We start from the raw sequence: 19,593 nt of genomic DNA, 5'->3' as shown, positions 1-19,593 counted from the left end.
GCCCTTCCTTTCAACTTGCAGAATCAATGGTCAAATGATCCTCACTGGATCAGTTTGTGCTTCCTTGTGAACAATGTGGCCACTCTTAATGTGTAAAAGCAATCAGAAAGCTGGCCTCCATATGAGTGAGCAATGATGGCTTGGACTCAACACATACACTATGTACCAATATATGTCACGAAGGCAGTGGTAGTAAGCTACACTCATCTGCCTAATTTTATAACAAGGAAATTTTACATTCAAAAGTACTTAGTTACCCAAGCCAAGGAGGAAGTTAACAGGCTGAAATGTTTCTCCTGACCTTAAAAAGTAAGGTTGGCTTACTGCATATGGCTATGCATGACAAGCACTTCAGGAATCAGCACCATCTGATTAATATAAAGAAGCTTCTCTGGCTTAAAGTAGAGAGGCTGACTGTCTATTTCTGAGGATCATGACCTTGATATAAAAGGTGTCTCCTTGGTACAGGATCAAATCCTTTTGTTACCTGTAATTCCAACTGAAAAGGAATAGAAACTGGAAAGAAGGGAACATTTATGCAGCCTCAATAACAATGGCCAAACATTCCTGGTGGGAGAAAATCTCTAGCACCGACACAGAGATCGAGCTCGAGTATAAAAGTGGTGACACTACTATCCTATAACATCAAGAGCACATTAAACACTGTTCCCAAAATTCAACAATACAAATTGAAAACACAAAGCACTGAAGCTGAAATCACCAATCCAGCATCATTTCCTGGCTTCCATTTCAGCAACCATGAATACTGCACCTAAGTTTGACGATAGAATCAGATGTTGTCAGCTCCTCTAGCGCCAGTAGTACATTGCAAACTTGCGTCTCTTACTTTTCTTTTTGCAGAGTCTCTATCTGCTCAGTTAGCGCCCTCTCCTCTTGCTGCATGGCTGCCTGCTGTTGCTCAGTCAAATCCATGTCAGGTGACTCATCAGCACTTGCCGTTTCTTCAGGAACATCTGCAACTGATGGCAGTCGCATTCCAATTGGAGAGCCAGGGCTACTGTAATTTGAGCGGCGAAGACGACCTTTACCCTATAAAATCGCAAAAGAACAAGGAATATAGTGAGGCATCACATCAGCACTGAAAGCAATACATGATAGACTGTACACACAGTCTGTACACACCAGTAATTGGCGTATCAAATCAAATAGTACGTTCTTTTGTTTGCTTGTAAAAGGCTGAAAACAGACCATACTTAAACAGCCCATGCTTGCCAAGCCCAAAACAAAAGTTTCCTGTTAGATGTAATTGAGCAACACTTGCTGAGTTCTCAAACAGCTACACTAACAACTAATTTGCCGAGCTCCTAACTGGCTCACTTATGTTTAGCAGAATTGGTACACAGTGATATGCAAGGGCCTGTTATCTACAACAAAAGCTTTGCACCTTTTTGGAATTATAAGAGCTCTTGGAAAGACTGAAGTTTCCCTTTGCTTTCTCCATGGCACTGCATCAGCCAGAGAGCCAACCCAATAATCAATCAGCATCCTTTTTCTTCCAATAGTATAAATTGCTGTGATCATTTGAAGTTTAGCATTGTTATATCTGTCCTATTTAGTGCAAGCCAAACCACTTCGCCAACATGTCTCTTCTATTCATTCTTAAACATCTAGCCATACAGATTGGTTTCTTAATTTTTTCTGTATCTTAATTAAGCTCTGGTTTTAGATTAGATTTAAATTGAACTTGTTAGCCATCCCCCAGTCACCAAAAGTTAAATCCAAAATTTGGATCTCAGTACCATCAAGCTTTACACAAGACCATCCTGCAGTGAAACATTCATTCACATTTTGTTTGATGCAGAAAAGCATTTCTTGTCTCTCTGTGCTGAAAGATATCAAAGCGGAAGGAGCTTAATCTGTGCTGCATTCAGGTCTTTGCAGGATGGGATGGGATAGGAGCAGAAGCGAAGTGCTGAGGATGGAGCATAAGATGCACTGCAACTCTTCATAGCCCTATAAATTTTATAGGACCTTTGTATTCATAATATTTTAGTGAATTTACTTCTTTCCTTCAAAGCTATTGCCCTTTTATGGATGATAAATATTTTTGTTTCCAACTCAAAAAAAGCCAGGAAAGTTGCTTACAGTTGATTTCAGCTAAACACAGAAAAACACTGCAAATCAAATTATAGGAGACAGGATCAAGCATTTTAAGCTGGGAAGTGGCTGTAAATCACTCCTGTGACAATCAAGCACCAGAAGTGGAAGGTTCTTTAGCCTCAGGATGGTGTTCAAATGAGAGAATGTGATTTTCCAGCATAATCTGAAGCTTCTGAAAGCAGTTTCTTCTCAATTCCTATCTAGATAACTAACAATTCAATTACTGGTTACAATGACATATAGGAGAACACCACATCACACAGATTTACACACACACAAACTACAAATATTTAGAAATACAATCTAAACACAATACAACCAATCGCTAGCCTGCTTCCACTCCAGCAAATGGCCTTTTCTTAAATCAGCGTCTTAACCTGAAACATAGGCTCAAAGGTAATTAACACAGGGCAAGACTAACTTACTTAATAGAAGCCTTCCCACCCCAAAATTCTATTATTAGAATAATTGTTTTATTTTAAAGCACAGAAGAAATGAAGCCATGTGACCATTATACAGCCATCGGTATCAATCCTATTTACAGGTTCTTTCAATTAATGATTCCCCTCCTTATAACTGACAGGTGCAGCTTATTAGTATAATGGCCTTTCACCTTGGTGATAATGGTTCAAAATCTAGACTGATGAGACAAACTCCTCCTCCGTCTTTAAGGATCCAGATGAAAGGAGTTCACGTCATTCCAACTTATTTTCAGTAAGTGTCCACATTGATAAAAAAAAGACTGAATCCAATATTAAATTGAAAGACAACATTGTGAAATCTAAATTCAATGCTCCTCACATACCATTTGAACATGGGATATTCCAGAGTAAGTCATACCAGAACAAAGTAGAGAAATATACACCTTATTAAATTGTGACGGTTTATAGTTACCAGGTTAACCCTAACTGCAAGAAATAAAACCTGACACCCGATGTTCAAGATGAAACTAAAAAAATGAATAGTAAATGATTTTAGAATGCTTTTCTATATTCGGAATCATGTGGAAAGCAGGTTTTGTTGCGCTGGGCATGTGCTGGAGTGGTTACAGTGCTGATGTAATCTTTTATAAATGCCATCACCAGGAAAGGTCAATCACTACAAGCACATATAAGACAAACCGTTACCTTTTTATTACCATTCGGCTGCATGGACGGCAAAAAGAAAACATGAAAAGTTCAGCAAATCTCTTACTAAACTCATTTCCTCAGAGAGGGGAATGGAAAGGGAAAGAGAAAGAGCGCGAAAGAGAATGTGATGGTGAAATGGGACAGATGTGGAGTTTAAAGATGACTCACTGGCAGTCAATCAATTTATTTCCAATCAACTCTTATTTACTGATGTGCAGTAGTAGTTACTGATGTTACTATTGACTATTATTGACATACTGACCTGCATGCCATCAAGCCAAGTAACTAACTCTTACTGCTGATTAATGGGTGATTTGGTAGTGGTTTAATTAAAATAAAAACAAAAACTTCTATTGTCTGTCAGAGATATAGCCCTCCAATAGTACATCACAACATGCTGAGACAGATACAGAACTTCACTTTTAAACTACTGCACAAGCGCACGGTGTTCCATTTTGCCCAATCAAAAAGTAAACAAGACCAAGCTCATGTCAAGCAAAATGACATATTTATTTAAGCATTCTTAATGTGAATGTACAGAATTAATTGCTAGAAGCAGAAATTCATATTGCAACTTGACAAACATGTTAACAAGGTGCACGAGACACCACATTCCTTTAAAACCAATATGCTTCTTTTTAGATGGGAACTTGACAGTCTAACTTTAATGGGCTGATGAACAGAGATCCTGTCTAAAAGTTAATAATCTGGTTGAAAAGTGGGCAGACTGGTGGTCACCCCACAATAATGTAACAATGACTGAGAAATAAAAACAAAGTGCAGAAGAGACTGGGCACGTCTGGCAATTTTTGTGGACAGAGAAACAAGGTTAATATTTCATGTCCAGTGACTCTCCAAAAGACTTCTAGAGTTAATTTACTACAAAGCAACACTAGACATAATCAGAACTTTGGAGTGGTGCTGGAAAAGCACAGATCAGGCAGCATCTGAGGAGCAGGAAAATCGACGTTTTGGGCAAAAGCCTGATGACTTTCCTGCTCCTCGGATGCTGCTTGACCTGCTGTGCTTTTCCAGCACCACTCCAATCTAGACTCTGGTTTCCAGCATCTGCAGTCCTTGTTTTTACCTATAATCAGAGCTTTGAAAGGCCCAAAGCCTCTGATCAGCAATGTTCAAATTTAAAGCTAGTCAGATTTTCAGAGTTGAACTACAGAAGAAGGCCTTTGTTCTAACATGGGGTAAACACTTCTGCTAAGTTAAACCCAACACAGAGAAGCTCACCTTGCGCATAATCTGTTAAATTTCAAGAGGCAAAGAACTATCCCAGAACTCACTATTTAAAGTAAAAATTTTGTTCTTTACTTCCAGAGAACATTAAAACAATAGCTTTTACAACTCCTTTCTCTTGAACCTATCTTTTACCTCTCACTTGACAATACTGGTCCGACATAAAACCCTGAATAAGATTTACAAAAAAAATCACGTTTCAAAACCAGTCAGCTTTGTTGATTCTCCTTTGTAGATTTTCCTCTAAGTGGGTTTCGATGTTCTACTGCATGAACGCCTTATAGACAGGTACCTTTCAGAGAGTTCTTCAGCTAGCAGTGTATATTCATTGGTGTCCTTAGCAGTTCTCCTCCTAAATGTTCAAAATGTCTGGTTTTATACCCTCAAACGTCAGATCATTTCATTGGATTTGATGTTGTCAAAACAATAAATTCAAATTTGATTGATTTTTGTATCTTGGGGCATAATTTAAACTGACTGGCCAAATTTGAATTTGCTTTTGTATCATGGCAATTCATCTGCACTATTGGTTTCAGAGTCAAATGTTACATTTTAACTTTTCAGTACGCTCTGTGCCTCTAAGTCCGTGCCAACCTCCAGTCTCTCAAAGATACAGTACACGTCTACACCTTCATAACACCTTTTATTTAAGGTAGAGTGCACTTTAATTCAATTACGTATTTTATCACTTGATTATATCATGTACTGAGAATGTTAGTGTTTTAAATTCCTACAAAGTAAAGCAGAAACATAGAATTCACAGATCCACAACCATTCCATGTTATACCTTTCCATGCATGGACATTTTCTGCAAACTCAAAAATAGTGTCATCTAAAAATATTTTTTAAAAAGCGAATTTGTTTCAAACGCACTAACTTATAGGTGGTTCTGTGCCATACTATTTCTGGTGTTGCCTGCATTTGTTGCACATAGCCAGTGCCAATGGGTCTTTTAGTTATTGCTGGCCAGTACATAACTTGTATGCCAGGAGTCAGTGACATCAGCAATCTTGTTGTAAGGTTCAGAGCTGATTCAAGAGTAAATTTGTGCACTATCCAGAAGTTACAGGATCAGGGTCAGAACCCCCATTTGAGCTTCCAGCTCTCTGTCACAGGACCAACTGTACAAGTAAACTACAACACCCTCAGCTGATTGGAGTCTGAATCTGGTTTTTTCTTGGTCTGCATGGCTGAGCTATACCAAATTGACTCACAGGAATACAAGCCAGAATGTGAGTAAGACCATTTTACTTTTACTGAGCTATTAAAATAAGGAATACGTTTACATATTCTAATGCTTTGTGTCAATGGTGGCCAAATAACTTATTTAGACAATGAATGTGCAGTGTGTGAATACAGAATCTATTTTGGAATGCTCAAACTAGCTTTACATATCACAAATTAGTATGCAGATAAATACTTACTAACAACTGTAAATACTTAGTTATTTGACAGACATGACAAGTAAACAAATAGGCTGGATGGTGTACCTATATAGTAAATTAAGCCCCAACCAAACAAACACCACCAGCTGTACTTATACCAATAGCAGAGGCCTAGAAGATTGCTAACTGGGGAAAAGAAGGTATGAATTGGTGGAAGCTTTCAACCATTAATTTACCAATTCTTGGAACAAAGAAACTAAATAATGAGCACAACTAATTCCCGTCAAAACTTTTATTCAACTATTCAAACAAAGTATGAGAAAGGGTTTGGTGACTATCATACAAATTACGAATGCTTATGAAAAGTACTGGACAGCCTCCCTCTAGTCTATCGAAGTTGGACATTTTTGATGTTCACACTATTAATATTTTTAAATGATTTTCTTATGGAAAATCATGCTGCTAACATTGAGCAATCTCTGATATTACAGTGGTTTCTTGCTCTAATGTTGACTTGGCATATGGAAAGTTATCGTTTAGAACTCAACAGAAAATGGAGAATGCTACAGTAGGAATACACTGAAATTATCTAAGACACACACAAAACATTCCAGAGTCTAGACACCTTTTCTAGCCCATTCACACTGTAACGGAACCAAACTACAATGGTCAAATATTCTCAAAACACGGTTCTTGAAACAATCAACAGGAGCAGAAATGCAGTCAACCACAACTGTAGAATAACTCAAGTTAACATAACCTCTCTTAGGTTTCAAATCAATTCACAACTGGATCATTCCCTATAGCAGCATGTAATGAATGGCATCATGGACAGGTGTCAGTGATACGGTGGGAGAAATACCTACCGGAATCGAACTGCGATTCATGCTCATGAATCTAACCGCTATTATAACCGGTTTCTATAGTAGAAAAGAACACGAAAAGTAGAGGATCAGGTTAGTTTTATCATGCATTCAACAGGAGCATGCAGACTGCAGGAAAAGGAATGTGTTTTGGTTGGGTTAATTATAGCATAATCATTTAATATTAGTTGTTTGCATTCTAGAAGTTGCATACAGCAGGTTAATACTCTTTCCATCAAATGGTTAGAATCTGAAATGTGCTGCTTGAGTGAGAGATGGAGGCAGATTCAATCACGGCTTTTGAAAGGTAACTGAGTAATCATCTGAAAAAATGTTGCAGGGCTAAGGAACAAAGATCAGGAAAATGTGGAACTATCCAAGTTGTTCATGCAGAGAACGTCAATGATGTGACAGACCAAATGGCCACCTTCTATGTTGTACCCATTCTATGACTCTTATCTCCATTTTTTTTCTCCTGCCTCTTAAATATTACATTTGCTAAAGTACACATCTACAGTCATTGTGCTTCCTTTGGGAATTTCATCAAAATAATCAACCTTTAAGTGTGATTACAAACCATGATTGTCGATGGGTTACTTAATTGTGGCAGAAATCTCTTTTGAATCTAATTCTGGCTAAGCTGATATTTGCATGTATAATTATCAACTGATGTTACTATGCAGCAATTTTTAACCTAGCAAATGCAGAAATGCTAAAGCCATCGGTAGCTCCAAGTCTCACCTCAACTGAGATTCACCATTCCATAACCATAACAGCAGAGCTTATATGTCTTACATCATCAACGAAGATAATCTCTTCACTATTATTAAAGTTCTACCTTATATGTATTGGTACTTTAATTGAAGCAGTTCTGCTGTCAAACAATGGTAATGTTTTTCAAATTATCATTCATCTCTCCAAATGTCCAGTGCACTGTATGTTATGAATGAGGAACTCACAGCAGATAGACAACAGGTGACATGCAAGCCAGTGTGCAAGGACAGAAGTAGAACGGGTGATTTTTCACAACTAAAATGTATCAGCAAAAGTGTTAGCATCCTCGACAATTGATTGCACCTTCAAGTGGAAGAGTTACACAATATTTGTGTCATGGATTTGATCAGGAATTGAGGATTTGGTTCAATAAAAACTACTGATCTTCCTGTGTACCTGGACAAATATCTTCTATTAAGTCCAGAACAGAGTCACAGCAAATAATTTAAAAAAGACTGTGCCCAGGTGGTACAGATTCCCATCTTACATTTACACATTCAACTATACTGCTTTACTCATGCACTCACACATTACATAGAGTCATAATAGATTCATTGTTAGGTAAAGGGGCAGTACAATGAGATCTAGGTGTTCTTGTACATCAGTCAATGAACGCAAACATGCAGGTACAGCAGGCAGTGAAGAAAGCTAATAGCATGCTGGCCTTCATAACAAGAAGAATTGAGTATAGAAGCAAAGAGGTCCTTCTGCAGCTGTACAGGGCCCTAGTGAGACCGCACCTGGAATATTGTGCGCAGTTTTGGTCTCCAAATTTGAGGAAAGACATTCTGGCTATTGAGGGAGTACAGCGTAGGTTCACGAGGTCAATTCCCAGAATGGCAGGACTCTCTTACGCTGAAAGATTGGAGCGGCTAGGCTTGTATACGCTTGAGCTTAGAAGGCCGAGAGGGGATCTGATTGAGATGTATAAGATTATTAAAGGATTGGACACTCTGGAGGCAGGAAGCATGTTTCCGTTGATGGGTGAGTCCCGAACCAGAGGACACAGTTAAAAATAAGGGGTAGGCTACTTAGAACAGAGTTAAGGAGAAACTTCTTCACCCAAAAAGTGGTGGGTGTATGGAATGCTCTGCCCCAGAAGGCTGTGGAGGCCAAGTCTCTGGATACTTTCAAGAGAGAGTTGGATAGAGCTCTTAAGGATAGTGGAATCAAGGGTTATGGGGATAAGGCTGGAACAGGATATTGATTGAGGATGATCAGCCATGATCATAATGAATAGTGGTGCTGGCTCGAGGGGCAGAATGGCCTACTCCTGCACCTATTGTCTATAACCAGTTTCAATGTCATAAGCAACCAAAAAAGCCATTTTATTCACTAGCTTAAACATCCAATATGGGAATATGCTCTTTTAAATCGATTTTCAATTAGTAAATTATTAAAGCAGTGAAAACGAACTTGCTTGTCACTGAAATTCAATGGGAAATTATTAATACTGAACCAACTGGATATAATAGGGAAATAAAAGACAACCTGACCAGAACCACGAGCAAGTAGGAAAAGGAATGGTGAATATTCTTTGTGATAATGGATCTTTTGGGGATAGGAAGTTACAAAGCAATTAACATCAAGTCTTTTTAAGCAGACATCACTGAAATGTTATTTTCAACTGACTTCTACAGTGCATGTAAAGGCTACTCAACCAAGTTTAATTTCTGTACTGAATCAATTAGCACAATTGGGTAACAAAAGACTGCCTTTCAAAATCACACATTTAAGGGTACAGACAAAACATGGCAAAAGCTTCCAGTTTAAAAAGTCTAGGGTGCAATAGAGTAAATATTGTGTTGCTTCCTGATGTCAAACAAACGAGCAAGCTTCATAGGAAAACGCGTTTTCAACCTCAAGACTGTGCCACACGACACTTCCATGATAGAGGTGTAAACTTTACTGTGAAATGAATTTAAAGAAAAGAACGTGCACAAGTTTCCACAGTAATACCCGGTGTCACAATGTACACAGTTGACATAGGAATCTGGTTGTACAGATCATTCCTATAAGGACAGCTATTGAAAACACTGTTCAATATGGTAAGACTGCATCCTTGACTTAAACTTATAGGTGTTCAGATCTGACACATTTGCAATGTACTAACACCAGCACAATGCTTAAAGCAATTCAGAGAAGTGTGCTTTAACAATATCAGAAATGAGTTAGAACATCATTGTGTATGCGGTACTGCTTTTGGCAATGCACTGGATATCCAAGTAATCAAAAGAGAAGGACCTTTGAGAAACTGGCCAGGCTGGACATGTGACTGAATCTTACTTCACATTCTGGAACTTCAACTCAATTATCAAACAAAATACAACAGCAAGTCAAGTTGATGATGAGGAGAGAGATAAACAAACAAAAAGAATTCCAAGTATCAATCACATCCAACTGAACCAACGGGAAGATGAGAAAGATGCATTTTTAAGTTAAAATGGAGCTACATTGGAAGAATGAGGGAAACTAAAACTCACACCTCTCAACTTATTTAATCTCCAACTCTAATAAATGCCTTTAATAAAAGTAGTGATAAACGGCTCCATTTCGGAATGGCAGGCAGTGACCAGTGGGATACCGCAGCGATCAGTACTGGGACCGCAGCTTTTTAGAATATATGTTAATGATATAGAAGATGGTATTAGTAATAACATTAGCAAGTTTGCCGATGATCCTAAGCTGGGTGGCAGGGTGAAATGTGTTGAGGATGTTAGGAGATTACAGGGTGACCTGGACAAGTTAGGTGAGTGGTCAGATGCATGGCAGATGCAGTTTAATGTGATAAATGTATGGTTATCCACTTTGGTGGCAAGAACAGGAAGGCAGATTACTACCTAAATGGTATCAATTTAGGTAAAGGGGCAGCACAGAGAGATCTGGGTGTTCTTGTACACCAGTCAATGAAGGTAAGCATGCAGATACAGCAGGTAGTGAAGAAGGCTAATAGCATGCTGGCCTTCATAACAAGAGGGATTGAGTACAGAAGCAAAGAGGTTCTTCTGCAGCTGTACAGGGCCCTGGTGAGACCACACCTGGAGTACTGTGTGCAGTTCTGGTCTCCAAATTTGAGGAAAGACATTCTGGCTATTGAGGGAGTGCAGCATAGGTTCACGAGGTCAATTCCTGGAATGGCAGGATTACCTTACGCTGAAAGACTGGAGTGACTGGGCTTGTATACCCTTGAGTTTAGAAGACTGAGAGGGGATCTGATTGAGACATATAAGATTATTAAAGGATCGGACACACTGGAGGCAGGAAACATGTTTCCGCTGATGGGTGAGTGCCAAACCAGAGGACACAGCTTAAAAATACGGGGTAGACCATTTAGGACAGAGATAAGGAGAAACGTCTTCACCCAGAGAGTGGTGGCTGTGTGGAATGCTCTGTCCCAGAGGGCAGTGGAGGCCCAGTCTCTGGATTCATTTAAGAAAGAGTTGGATAGAGCTCTCTAGGATTGTGGAATCAAGGGTTATGGAGATAAGGCAGGAACAGGATACTGATTAAGGATGATCAGCCATAATCATATTGAATGGTGGTGCAGGCTCGAAGGGCAGAATGGCCTACTCCTGCACCTATTGTCTATTGCCTGAACATGTTTAGCCTCTATCTTTTGGCCTCAAATAAGTTCTAACCTTGTTTCTATATCGAGTAGAAAGACCCGCTTAATGCTACAATCTTAAAAGTCAGCCCAGATAATGTGTAGTCAGCATGCCAAACTAAAGTTATGGGTTGATAATGGGCAAACACAGCAAGAAAAGAGCTTTCTGTACATACCTAATACATGATATATAGTCAGCAAAATTTGAACATTTTGAGAACATAGACAAGAGTGCCTAAATATTTGTAATGGCTTTACAGAGTCGAAGAGATTCAACGTTGGCCACTTGGACTTAGACACTATGTGTTATCAAACTGAAGTGATGTAAGATTGCTTACGTAAAGAAAACATACTACTCATTTAAATCAGGGTGAGAAAACAGCATTCACTCCTACCATGTGGCCCTTCCTTAGGATGATATGAAAAACACATTAGATTAAACCAGTCACTCAAATCTTTGTTGACTTTAAACAAAGTGGCCAATTCACACAAACTCACAGAACAGCACGTATGTGGTAAATCTTCAATTTAATGGAACAAAGACTGTAACATTCAGAAAGATGGACAAAATGAGAACAAATTCGACCCGATGTTACAAGCAACCTGAACTAACAAGAATTCCAAAGGTGCTGTTTTCTGTGAGAATGCAAATATGTAGCAATATTTCTTCTAATGCAAGTACAGTAAAAGCAACCAAGATTTCAGTCTTACAGATCCAGAAAAAAATCAAGTTGAAAGATCTTACTATTGAGCGATGGATGAGCGACAGTCTGTTCTTGGCTTTGTTCTCTGCAAACTCCAGGCTGTTGATGTCCTTCAGCCTTGCTCGGTACTTGTTCATTTGCTCCACAATAATCAATTCCACACACCTTCAGGAAATGACAAACAGGTTTGAAGAAATGTTTAGGTTAAATATACTTCTGGCAAGGGCCTGTTGGGATGCAGTGGTAGGAAACCCAGGTTAAGGAACATCCCTGAACAGGGATTATAAAAATGATTCTGGGTGGGGGGGGACAGTGAGAGAGTCAGAGTGTGAGTGAGTGAGAGAGAGTGAGAGAGAGAGACACTGAGTGCGGGGTGGAAATCGACCCCTAGTTTTACGACAAAAACATAATGCACTCACTGAAAAACACACTCATATGGTCTTCTTCATTGGCCTTCCCTGATAATCTAATCCACAAATTCGAATTCTGTGGGGGGAAAAAAGCCATTCCCCAACCCTATTTCCTTTTTCTTTGTCAATTCTCTTTAAGGTCTCTTCTTGCCCCACTACAACTTACTTATCTCCTCTTAAAGATACAGGAGAAACTGTATTGTCCAAAAAATGAACATAATATTAGCAAACTGAAAAATACATTTAATTTGGTTAATTCACTAAATCTTTAGATTTTCTATTTCAATGACTAAAAAATTAAAATTCTGGATTCAAAACAGACCATTGTTTGCTTCCTTCAGATGACATCAAGATCTTAGGGCAGACAATAGTCTCGTGCTTATCATTAGACTATCAATCTAGAGACCCAGGTAATGCATTGGGGGCCTGCGTTCACATCCTGCCATGGCAGATGATGCAATTTGAATTCAATAATAATCTGGAAATAAGAATCTAATGATGACCATGAAACCATTGTCGATGGTCAGGAAAAACCTAACTAATGTCCTTTACGGAAGAAGTCTGCTATCCTTAGCTCGTCTGGCCTGCATGTGACTCCGGACCCACAGCAATGTGGCTGACTCTAAACTGCCCTCTGGCCAATTTGGGTTGGACAATTAATGCTAGCCTAGCTAATGACACTGTCATCCTATGAATGAATAAAAAAGATCAATTTAATATTTTGGCCTTCAGAGTTGCTGCACCTGTGGAATTGTGTGAAACAGATAGTTGCATGAAAGGAAAACTGGCCAACCCCTGGTTTTAACACAAGTTGACAAAGGTCAAAGCATTGCTAACCTCAGCAGGTTTTGATGTAGGTGAAGTCCATCTAAATTCTTTAACCTCGGAAGACCTCAGAGTTTGAATGGCTGGCTCCATTCTGGGATACTGACTAAGCCTAAATAAGGACATTGCACAAACTCCTCTGAGCCCCCAAACATGGACAAGATTATGGGATGACGTATGTGTCGCAAGGTTTTGGGAATATGATAAACCTCTGAAGTAATAACACATATCATAATTCAATGTACCAGTCTAATGGATGACTAACCTTTAGTGATAATTATTAATAGCTATTGATAAGTTTTATGTATAAAGATTCCTGCTTTTCTCTCTACAAACACGAACTTGTGAGAGAAGCTCAGGGCTGTGACCAGCTCCCCCTCGCTACCAGGTTCAGCCATACCGCATGCAGCTTCCTTGTTAATAAAGGCCAATTGTTTTGTTAGGACAAGGTTTGTTGAATTATCTGTTGAGTATTGTTGGTGTTAGCTCTCTCAGTCCTGCAGCTATTTTAACCTATTTCTACACACCCAATGTGTAAGATTAAAAAGAACACTCGTGGGTTCATATATTGGAAATTGCTCAGACGAAATTTCTCAGTTTGAGAAATGCAGCTTAACAGGTACAATCTTGACCTGTGACAATTGGATCAACTGGTAATGTTCTTACCAGACTTTATAAAAAATCTGAAAGTAAGGGAATACTTAGGAAGCAGCGATCATAATATGGTAGAGTTCAGTCTGCAGTTTGAAAGAGAGAAGGCAAAATTGGATGTAATGGTGTTACAGTTAAATAAAGGTAATTATGAGGGCATGAGAGAGGAACTGACGAAAATAGACTGGAAGCAGAACCTAGCGGGGAAGACAGTAGAGCAAAATTGGCAGGAGTTTGTGGGTATAATTGAGGACACTGTACAGAGGTTCATCCCCAAGAAAAGAAAGATTATCCCGGGAGGAATTAGACAGCCATGGCTGACAAAGGAAGTCAGGAAATGTATTAAAGAAAAAGAGAGATCCTATAAAATGGCCAAGAGCACTGGGAAATCAGAAGATTGGGAAGGCTACAAAAACAAACAGAGGATAACAAAGAGAGAAATAAGGAAGGAGAGGATCAAATATGAAGGTAGGCTAGCCAGTAATATTAGAAATGATAGTAAAAGTTTCTTTCAATACATAAGAAACAAACGGCAGGCAAAAGTAGACACTGGGCCACTTCAAACTGATGCTGGAAGCCTAGTGATGGGAGATAAGGAAATAGCAGGAGAACTTAATAAGTACTTTGCGTCAGTCTTCACAGTGGAAGACATGAGTAATACTCCAACAATTAAAGGGAGTCAGGGGGCTGAGTTGAGTATGGTTGCCATTACAAAAGAGGAAGTGCTAGAAAAGCTAAAAAGGTCTTAAAATTGATAAATCTCCTGGCCCCGATGGGCTACATCCTAGAGTTCTGAGGGAGGTGGCTGAGGAAATAGCAGAGGCGTTGGTTGAGATCTTTCAAGTCACTGGAGTCAGGGAAAGTCCCGGATGATTGAAAGATCGGATCAAGACAAAAGATGGAAAATTATAGGCCATTTAGCCTAACCTCGGTTGTTGGTAAAATTCTAGAATCCATCATTAAGGATGAGGTTTCTAAATTCTTGGAAGAGCAGGGTTGGATTAGAACAAGTCAACAAGGATTTAGTAAGGGGAGGTCGTGACTGACAAACCTGTTGGAATTCTTTGAAGACGTGACAAGTAGGTTAGACCGGGGAAAACCAGTGGATGTGGTCTATCTAGACTTCCAAAAGGCCTTTGATAAGGTGCCACGTGGGAGGCTGCTGAGCAAGGTGAGGGCCCATGGTGTTCGAGGTGAGCTACTGGTATGGATTGAGGATTGGCTGTCTGACAGAAGGCAGAGAGTTGGGATAAAAGGTTATTTTTCGGAATGGCAGCCGGTGACGAGCTGCTTCCTAAGTCCCGCAGGGTTCAGTGTTGGGGCCGCAGCTGTTCACGTTATATATTAATGATCTGGATGAAGGGACTGGGGGAATTCTAGTGAAGTTTGCCGATGATACAAAGTTAGGTGGACAGACAGGTAGTACTGAGGAAGTGGGGAGGCTGCAGAAGGATGTAGACAGTTTGGAAGAGTGGTCCAGGAAATGGCTGATGGAATTCAATGTGAGCAAATGCAAGGTCTTGTACTTCGGAAAAAAGAATACAAGCATGGACTACTTTCTAAACGGTGAGAAAATTCGTAAAGCCAAAGTATAAAGGGATCTGGGAGTGCTAGTTGAAGATTCGCTAAAGGTCAACATGCAGGTTGAGTCCGTGATTAAGAAAGCGAATGCAATATTGTCATTTATCTCAAGAGGGTTGGAATATAAAAGCACCATTGTGCTACTGAGACTTTATAAAGCTCTGGTTAGGCTCCATTTGGAGTACTGTGTCCAGTTTTGGTCCCCACACCTCAGGAAGGTCATACTGGCACTGGAGCATGTCCAGCGGAGATTCACACGGATGATTCCTGGAATGGTAGGTCTAACATATGAGGAACGGCTGAGGATCCTGGGATTGTATTCATTGGAGTTTAGAAGATTAAGGGGAGATCTAATAGAAACTTACAAGATAATACACGGCTTGGAAAGGGTGGATGCTAGGAAATTGTTTCCGTTAGGCAAGGAGACTAGGACCTGTGGACACAGCCTTAGAATTAGAGGGGGTAAATTCAGAACAGAAATGCAGAGACATTTCTTCAGCCAGAGTGGTGGGCCTGTGGAATTCATTGCCGCAGAGTGCAGTGGAGGCCGGGGTGCCAAATGTCTTCAAGGCAGAGATTGATAAATTCTTGATGTCACAAGGAATTAAGGGCTACAGGGAGAATGCGGGTAAGTGGGGTTGAAATGCCCATCAGCCATGATTGAATGGCGGAGTGGACTCGATGGGCCGAATGGCCTTACTTCCGCTCCTATGTCTTATGGTCTTACCATCACAATAGGAAAGTTACAAGTCCAATCTCTTAAAATAGAAACTTCAGTGAATAAGCACTGTACGCTCATTCATAAAGTCAGGGATCCAGGGAGATTTGGCTGTCTGGATTCAGAATTCTGGACAGAAGGCAGACAGTGGTTGTAGACGGAAAGTATTCTGTCTGGAGGTCAGTGATGAGTGGTGTCCCGCAGGGCTCTGTTCTTGGGCCTCTGCTCTTTGTAGTTTTTATAAATGATTTGGATGATGAGGTTGAGGGGTGGGTTAGTAAATTGGCAAAGATTGGAGGTGCCGTTGATAGTGTCGAGGGCTATTGCAGGCTGCAGCGCGACATAGACAGGATGCAGAGCTGGGCTGCGAAATGGCAGATGGAGTTCAACCTGGATAAATGCGAAGTGATACATAGAGTCATAGAGACGTACAGCATGGAAACAGACCCTTCGGTCCAACCCGTCCATGCCGACCAGATATCTCAACCCAATCTAGTCCCACCTGCCAGCGCCAGGCCCATATCCCTCCAAACCCTTCCTATTCATATACCCATCCAAATGCCTCTTAAATGTTGCGATTGTACCAGCCTCCACCACATCCTCTGGCAGCTCATTCCATACACGTACCACCCTCTGTGTGAAAAAGTTGCCCCTTCGGTCTCTTTTATATCTTTCACCTCTCACCCTAAACCTATGCCCTCTAGTTCTGGACTCCCTGACCCCAGGGAAAAGACTTTGTCTATTTAGCCTATCCATGCCCCTCATAATTTTGTAAACCTCTATAAGGTCACCCCTCAGCCTCCGACGCTCCAGGGAAAACAGCCCCAGCCTGTTCAGCCTCTCCCTGTAGCTCAGATGCTTCAACCCTGGCAACATCCTTGTAAATCCTTTCTGAACCCTTTCAAGTTTCACAACATCTTTCCGATAGGAAGGAGACCAGAATTGCACACAATATTCCAACAGTGGCCTAACCAATGTCCTGTACAGCCGCAACATGACCTCCCAACTCCTGTACTCAATACTCTGACCAATAAAGGAAACATACCAAACGTCTTCTTCACTATCCTATCTACCTGCGACTCCACTTTCAAGGAGCTATGAACCTGCACTCCAAGGTCTCTTTGTTCAGCAACACTCCCTATAGCTCAAATCCTACAACCCTGGCAACATCCTTGTAAATCTTTTCTGAACTCTTGGAAGGTCGAACTTAAATACTGAATATAGGATTAAAGACAGGATTCTTGGCAGTGTGGAGAAACAGAGGGATCTTGGTGTTCAAGTACATAGATCCCTCAAAGTGGCCACCCAAGTGGATAGGGTTGTTAAGAAAGCATATGGTATTTTGGCTTTCATTTGCAGGGGGTTCGAGTATACGAGTCGCGAGGTTTTGCTGCAGCTCTACAAGACCCTGGTGAGACCACACTTGGAATGCTGTGTCCAGTTCTGGTCGCCCTATTATAGGAAAGATACGGAGGCTTTGGAGAGGGTGCAAAGAAAGTTTACCAGGATGCTGCCTGGACTGGAGGGCTTATCTTATGAAAAGAGGTTGACTAAGCTCGGACTTTTCTCTCTGGAGAGGAGGAGGAAGAGAGGTGACCTGATCGAGGTATTCAAGATAATGAGAGGCATGGATAGAGTCAATAGCCAGAGACTTTTCCCCAGGGCAAGATTGACTGACACAAGGGATCATCGTTTTAAGATATTAGGAAGAAGGTATAGAGGTCAGAGGAAGATTCTTTACACAGAGAGTTGTGAATGCATTGCCAGTGGTGGTGGTGGAAGCAGAGTCATTAGGGACATTTATGTGACTGCTGGACATGTGCATGGACAGCAGTGAATTGAGGGGTGCATAAGTTAGGTTATTTTATTTTAGATTAGGAATAATCTTTGGCACAATATCATGGGCTGAAAGGCCTGTTCTGTGCTATACTTTTCTTTGTTCTATGTTCTAAAGGAAGGGTCGCTTATTTGCACTAGACTTCATCACATTTCGCGTATTTATAAATTAATTGTACACATTGGAATTACTTGATGTAATAAACAATAAGACACTGGTAAAACTGGCAGCTATTTTCATAGATGAATCCAGGAACAATCTGCCTGACATGGGATTTCACAAAGATAGCACTACATAAGCTAGCAGCATAATGGGTCAACTTGTGCAATTGTTACAATAAAAACTCCAAAATCTGCTTTCACCATCCTAGCATTGTACCACTATGATTTTTTATTAGAAAGTGCCGGAAATGTCATTAAGAAACAAAAGCATCCTTACGCAGTGGTTTTTGAAATATCTTGTACGCTTTGTAATGGGTCAGTCGTGTCCGGACATCGAAGAATACATGGAGCAAAGACAATAGCCAGTGCATTTGAAGACATCCGGTTGGTTTCTTCTTGTAGTGCAATTCTGGAAATGCAGCAATTAAGTTGGGTGAATGAGGGAGTAGAGAGAAACAATGATAACCTGTCAACTCTGCAAATATGAAATAAAATATGCTGGGAATACACAGAAGGTCTTGCTATAGTCCTAGCAGTGGGGAAATCTTCATATACAAGATGTACGTTTTGCACATTTATGATGGTTAAGCTGCAAGTTTGACAAAAAATCATAATTATGATTTATGTAAAGTATTCTTACCAACTACATTTGGCAAATACTTTTCTGTTACCAATGCACAAGGCTCAGTACACAAGGTCAAAGCAGAACTCTAACCTTCTAAAAAGGGTGAAGTTGTAAATAATAAAACAGTTAAACAACTGAATGATCAATTGCTAAAGTGTCTTGAGGCCAAGGTAGTGGATTAATTTTAGAAACAACCAGGTGAAGGAATGGAAAGGCAATAACATTTAGTATGGATGAGAACAAATGGTCTGACAGAACTTCAGACAAAATGCTCTTGCTCTGATGTCGATCATTTTTCCTTTAATGAAATCTTCCCCATACACAGCATGAACTGAATCTAGAACTTAAAATGTCGACATAATGTCTACCCTTAACCATGAAGAAAATGGTAAAGTGCGAATTGATCAATCTTCTGCTGCAGAACTACACTTAAAAATCTAATGCATATCAGTCAAATATTTACCTTACAAGATGAAAGATGAGCCGTTCAAGTGTGTTGATGTGAGTTCGAGACAACTGATCAATTATGGAATACACACCTCTAATTATTTCCTTTCTATCTGGGAGACCTGCAATTACACAAAATAATTTTTATCTCATCAAAACGCACAATTCAATAATGGGGTGGAAAATTATATCAAGACTGAATGCTAATCTGTAACTCTGATCAATATCATTTACTTTTTAAAATGTTTAATCATATAGAGCAAGAAGGCTCAAAGTAGCATTCTTGTTCTTCAATGAATCAGTTAATTAGCTAATGGAGTAGTAGGGTTGTTAAAATTAGGCTCAGCACAGAGATGAAAAGGAGTTAAAATTCCAAATCAGCATGCACTCAAAGGAGTGTGAATGCTGACAATTTTGAAACAAAAGCAGAGTACTGGAGAAATAGCAGGAGACAGCTCTGTTGAGAGAAAAATAGTTAACATTTCAAATCCAGTGATCCTTTGTCGGAA

At 40.0% G+C, this 19,593-nt stretch overlaps 1 protein-coding gene across 6 annotated transcripts in view; it reads right to left on the bottom strand.

The window, feature by feature from the left end:
* Positions 1 to 19,593, bottom strand: part of myo9aa (myosin IXAa) — a 365,642-nt gene that overhangs the window by 5,724 nt on the left and 340,325 nt on the right. For 4 of the 6 annotated variants that reach the window (XM_072552871.1, XM_072552877.1, XM_072552875.1 and 1 more), the window contains 6 exons: positions 19,101 to 19,206; positions 18,290 to 18,421; positions 11,871 to 11,994; positions 6,751 to 6,804; positions 3,249 to 3,266; positions 848 to 1,050 (listed from right to left, as the gene is read on the bottom strand). In XM_072552871.1, the coding sequence (XP_072408972.1) occupies positions 848 to 1,050; positions 3,249 to 3,266; positions 6,751 to 6,804; positions 11,871 to 11,994; positions 18,290 to 18,421; positions 19,101 to 19,206 (637 nt within the window). The remainder of the gene's footprint in view (positions 1 to 847; positions 1,051 to 3,248; positions 3,267 to 6,750; positions 6,805 to 11,870; positions 11,995 to 18,289; positions 18,422 to 19,100; positions 19,207 to 19,593) is intronic. The other 2 variants (XM_072552873.1, XM_072552876.1) reach the window with 2 other exon arrangements.

The sequence above is a fragment of the Chiloscyllium punctatum genome, chromosome 33 (assembly GCF_047496795.1).
Source record: "Chiloscyllium punctatum isolate Juve2018m chromosome 33, sChiPun1.3, whole genome shotgun sequence".
NCBI lineage: Eukaryota > Metazoa > Chordata > Chondrichthyes > Orectolobiformes > Hemiscylliidae > Chiloscyllium > Chiloscyllium punctatum.
The sequence above is the reverse complement of the archived record's forward strand: the minus strand, read 5'-3'. Positions and strand labels throughout refer to the sequence as shown.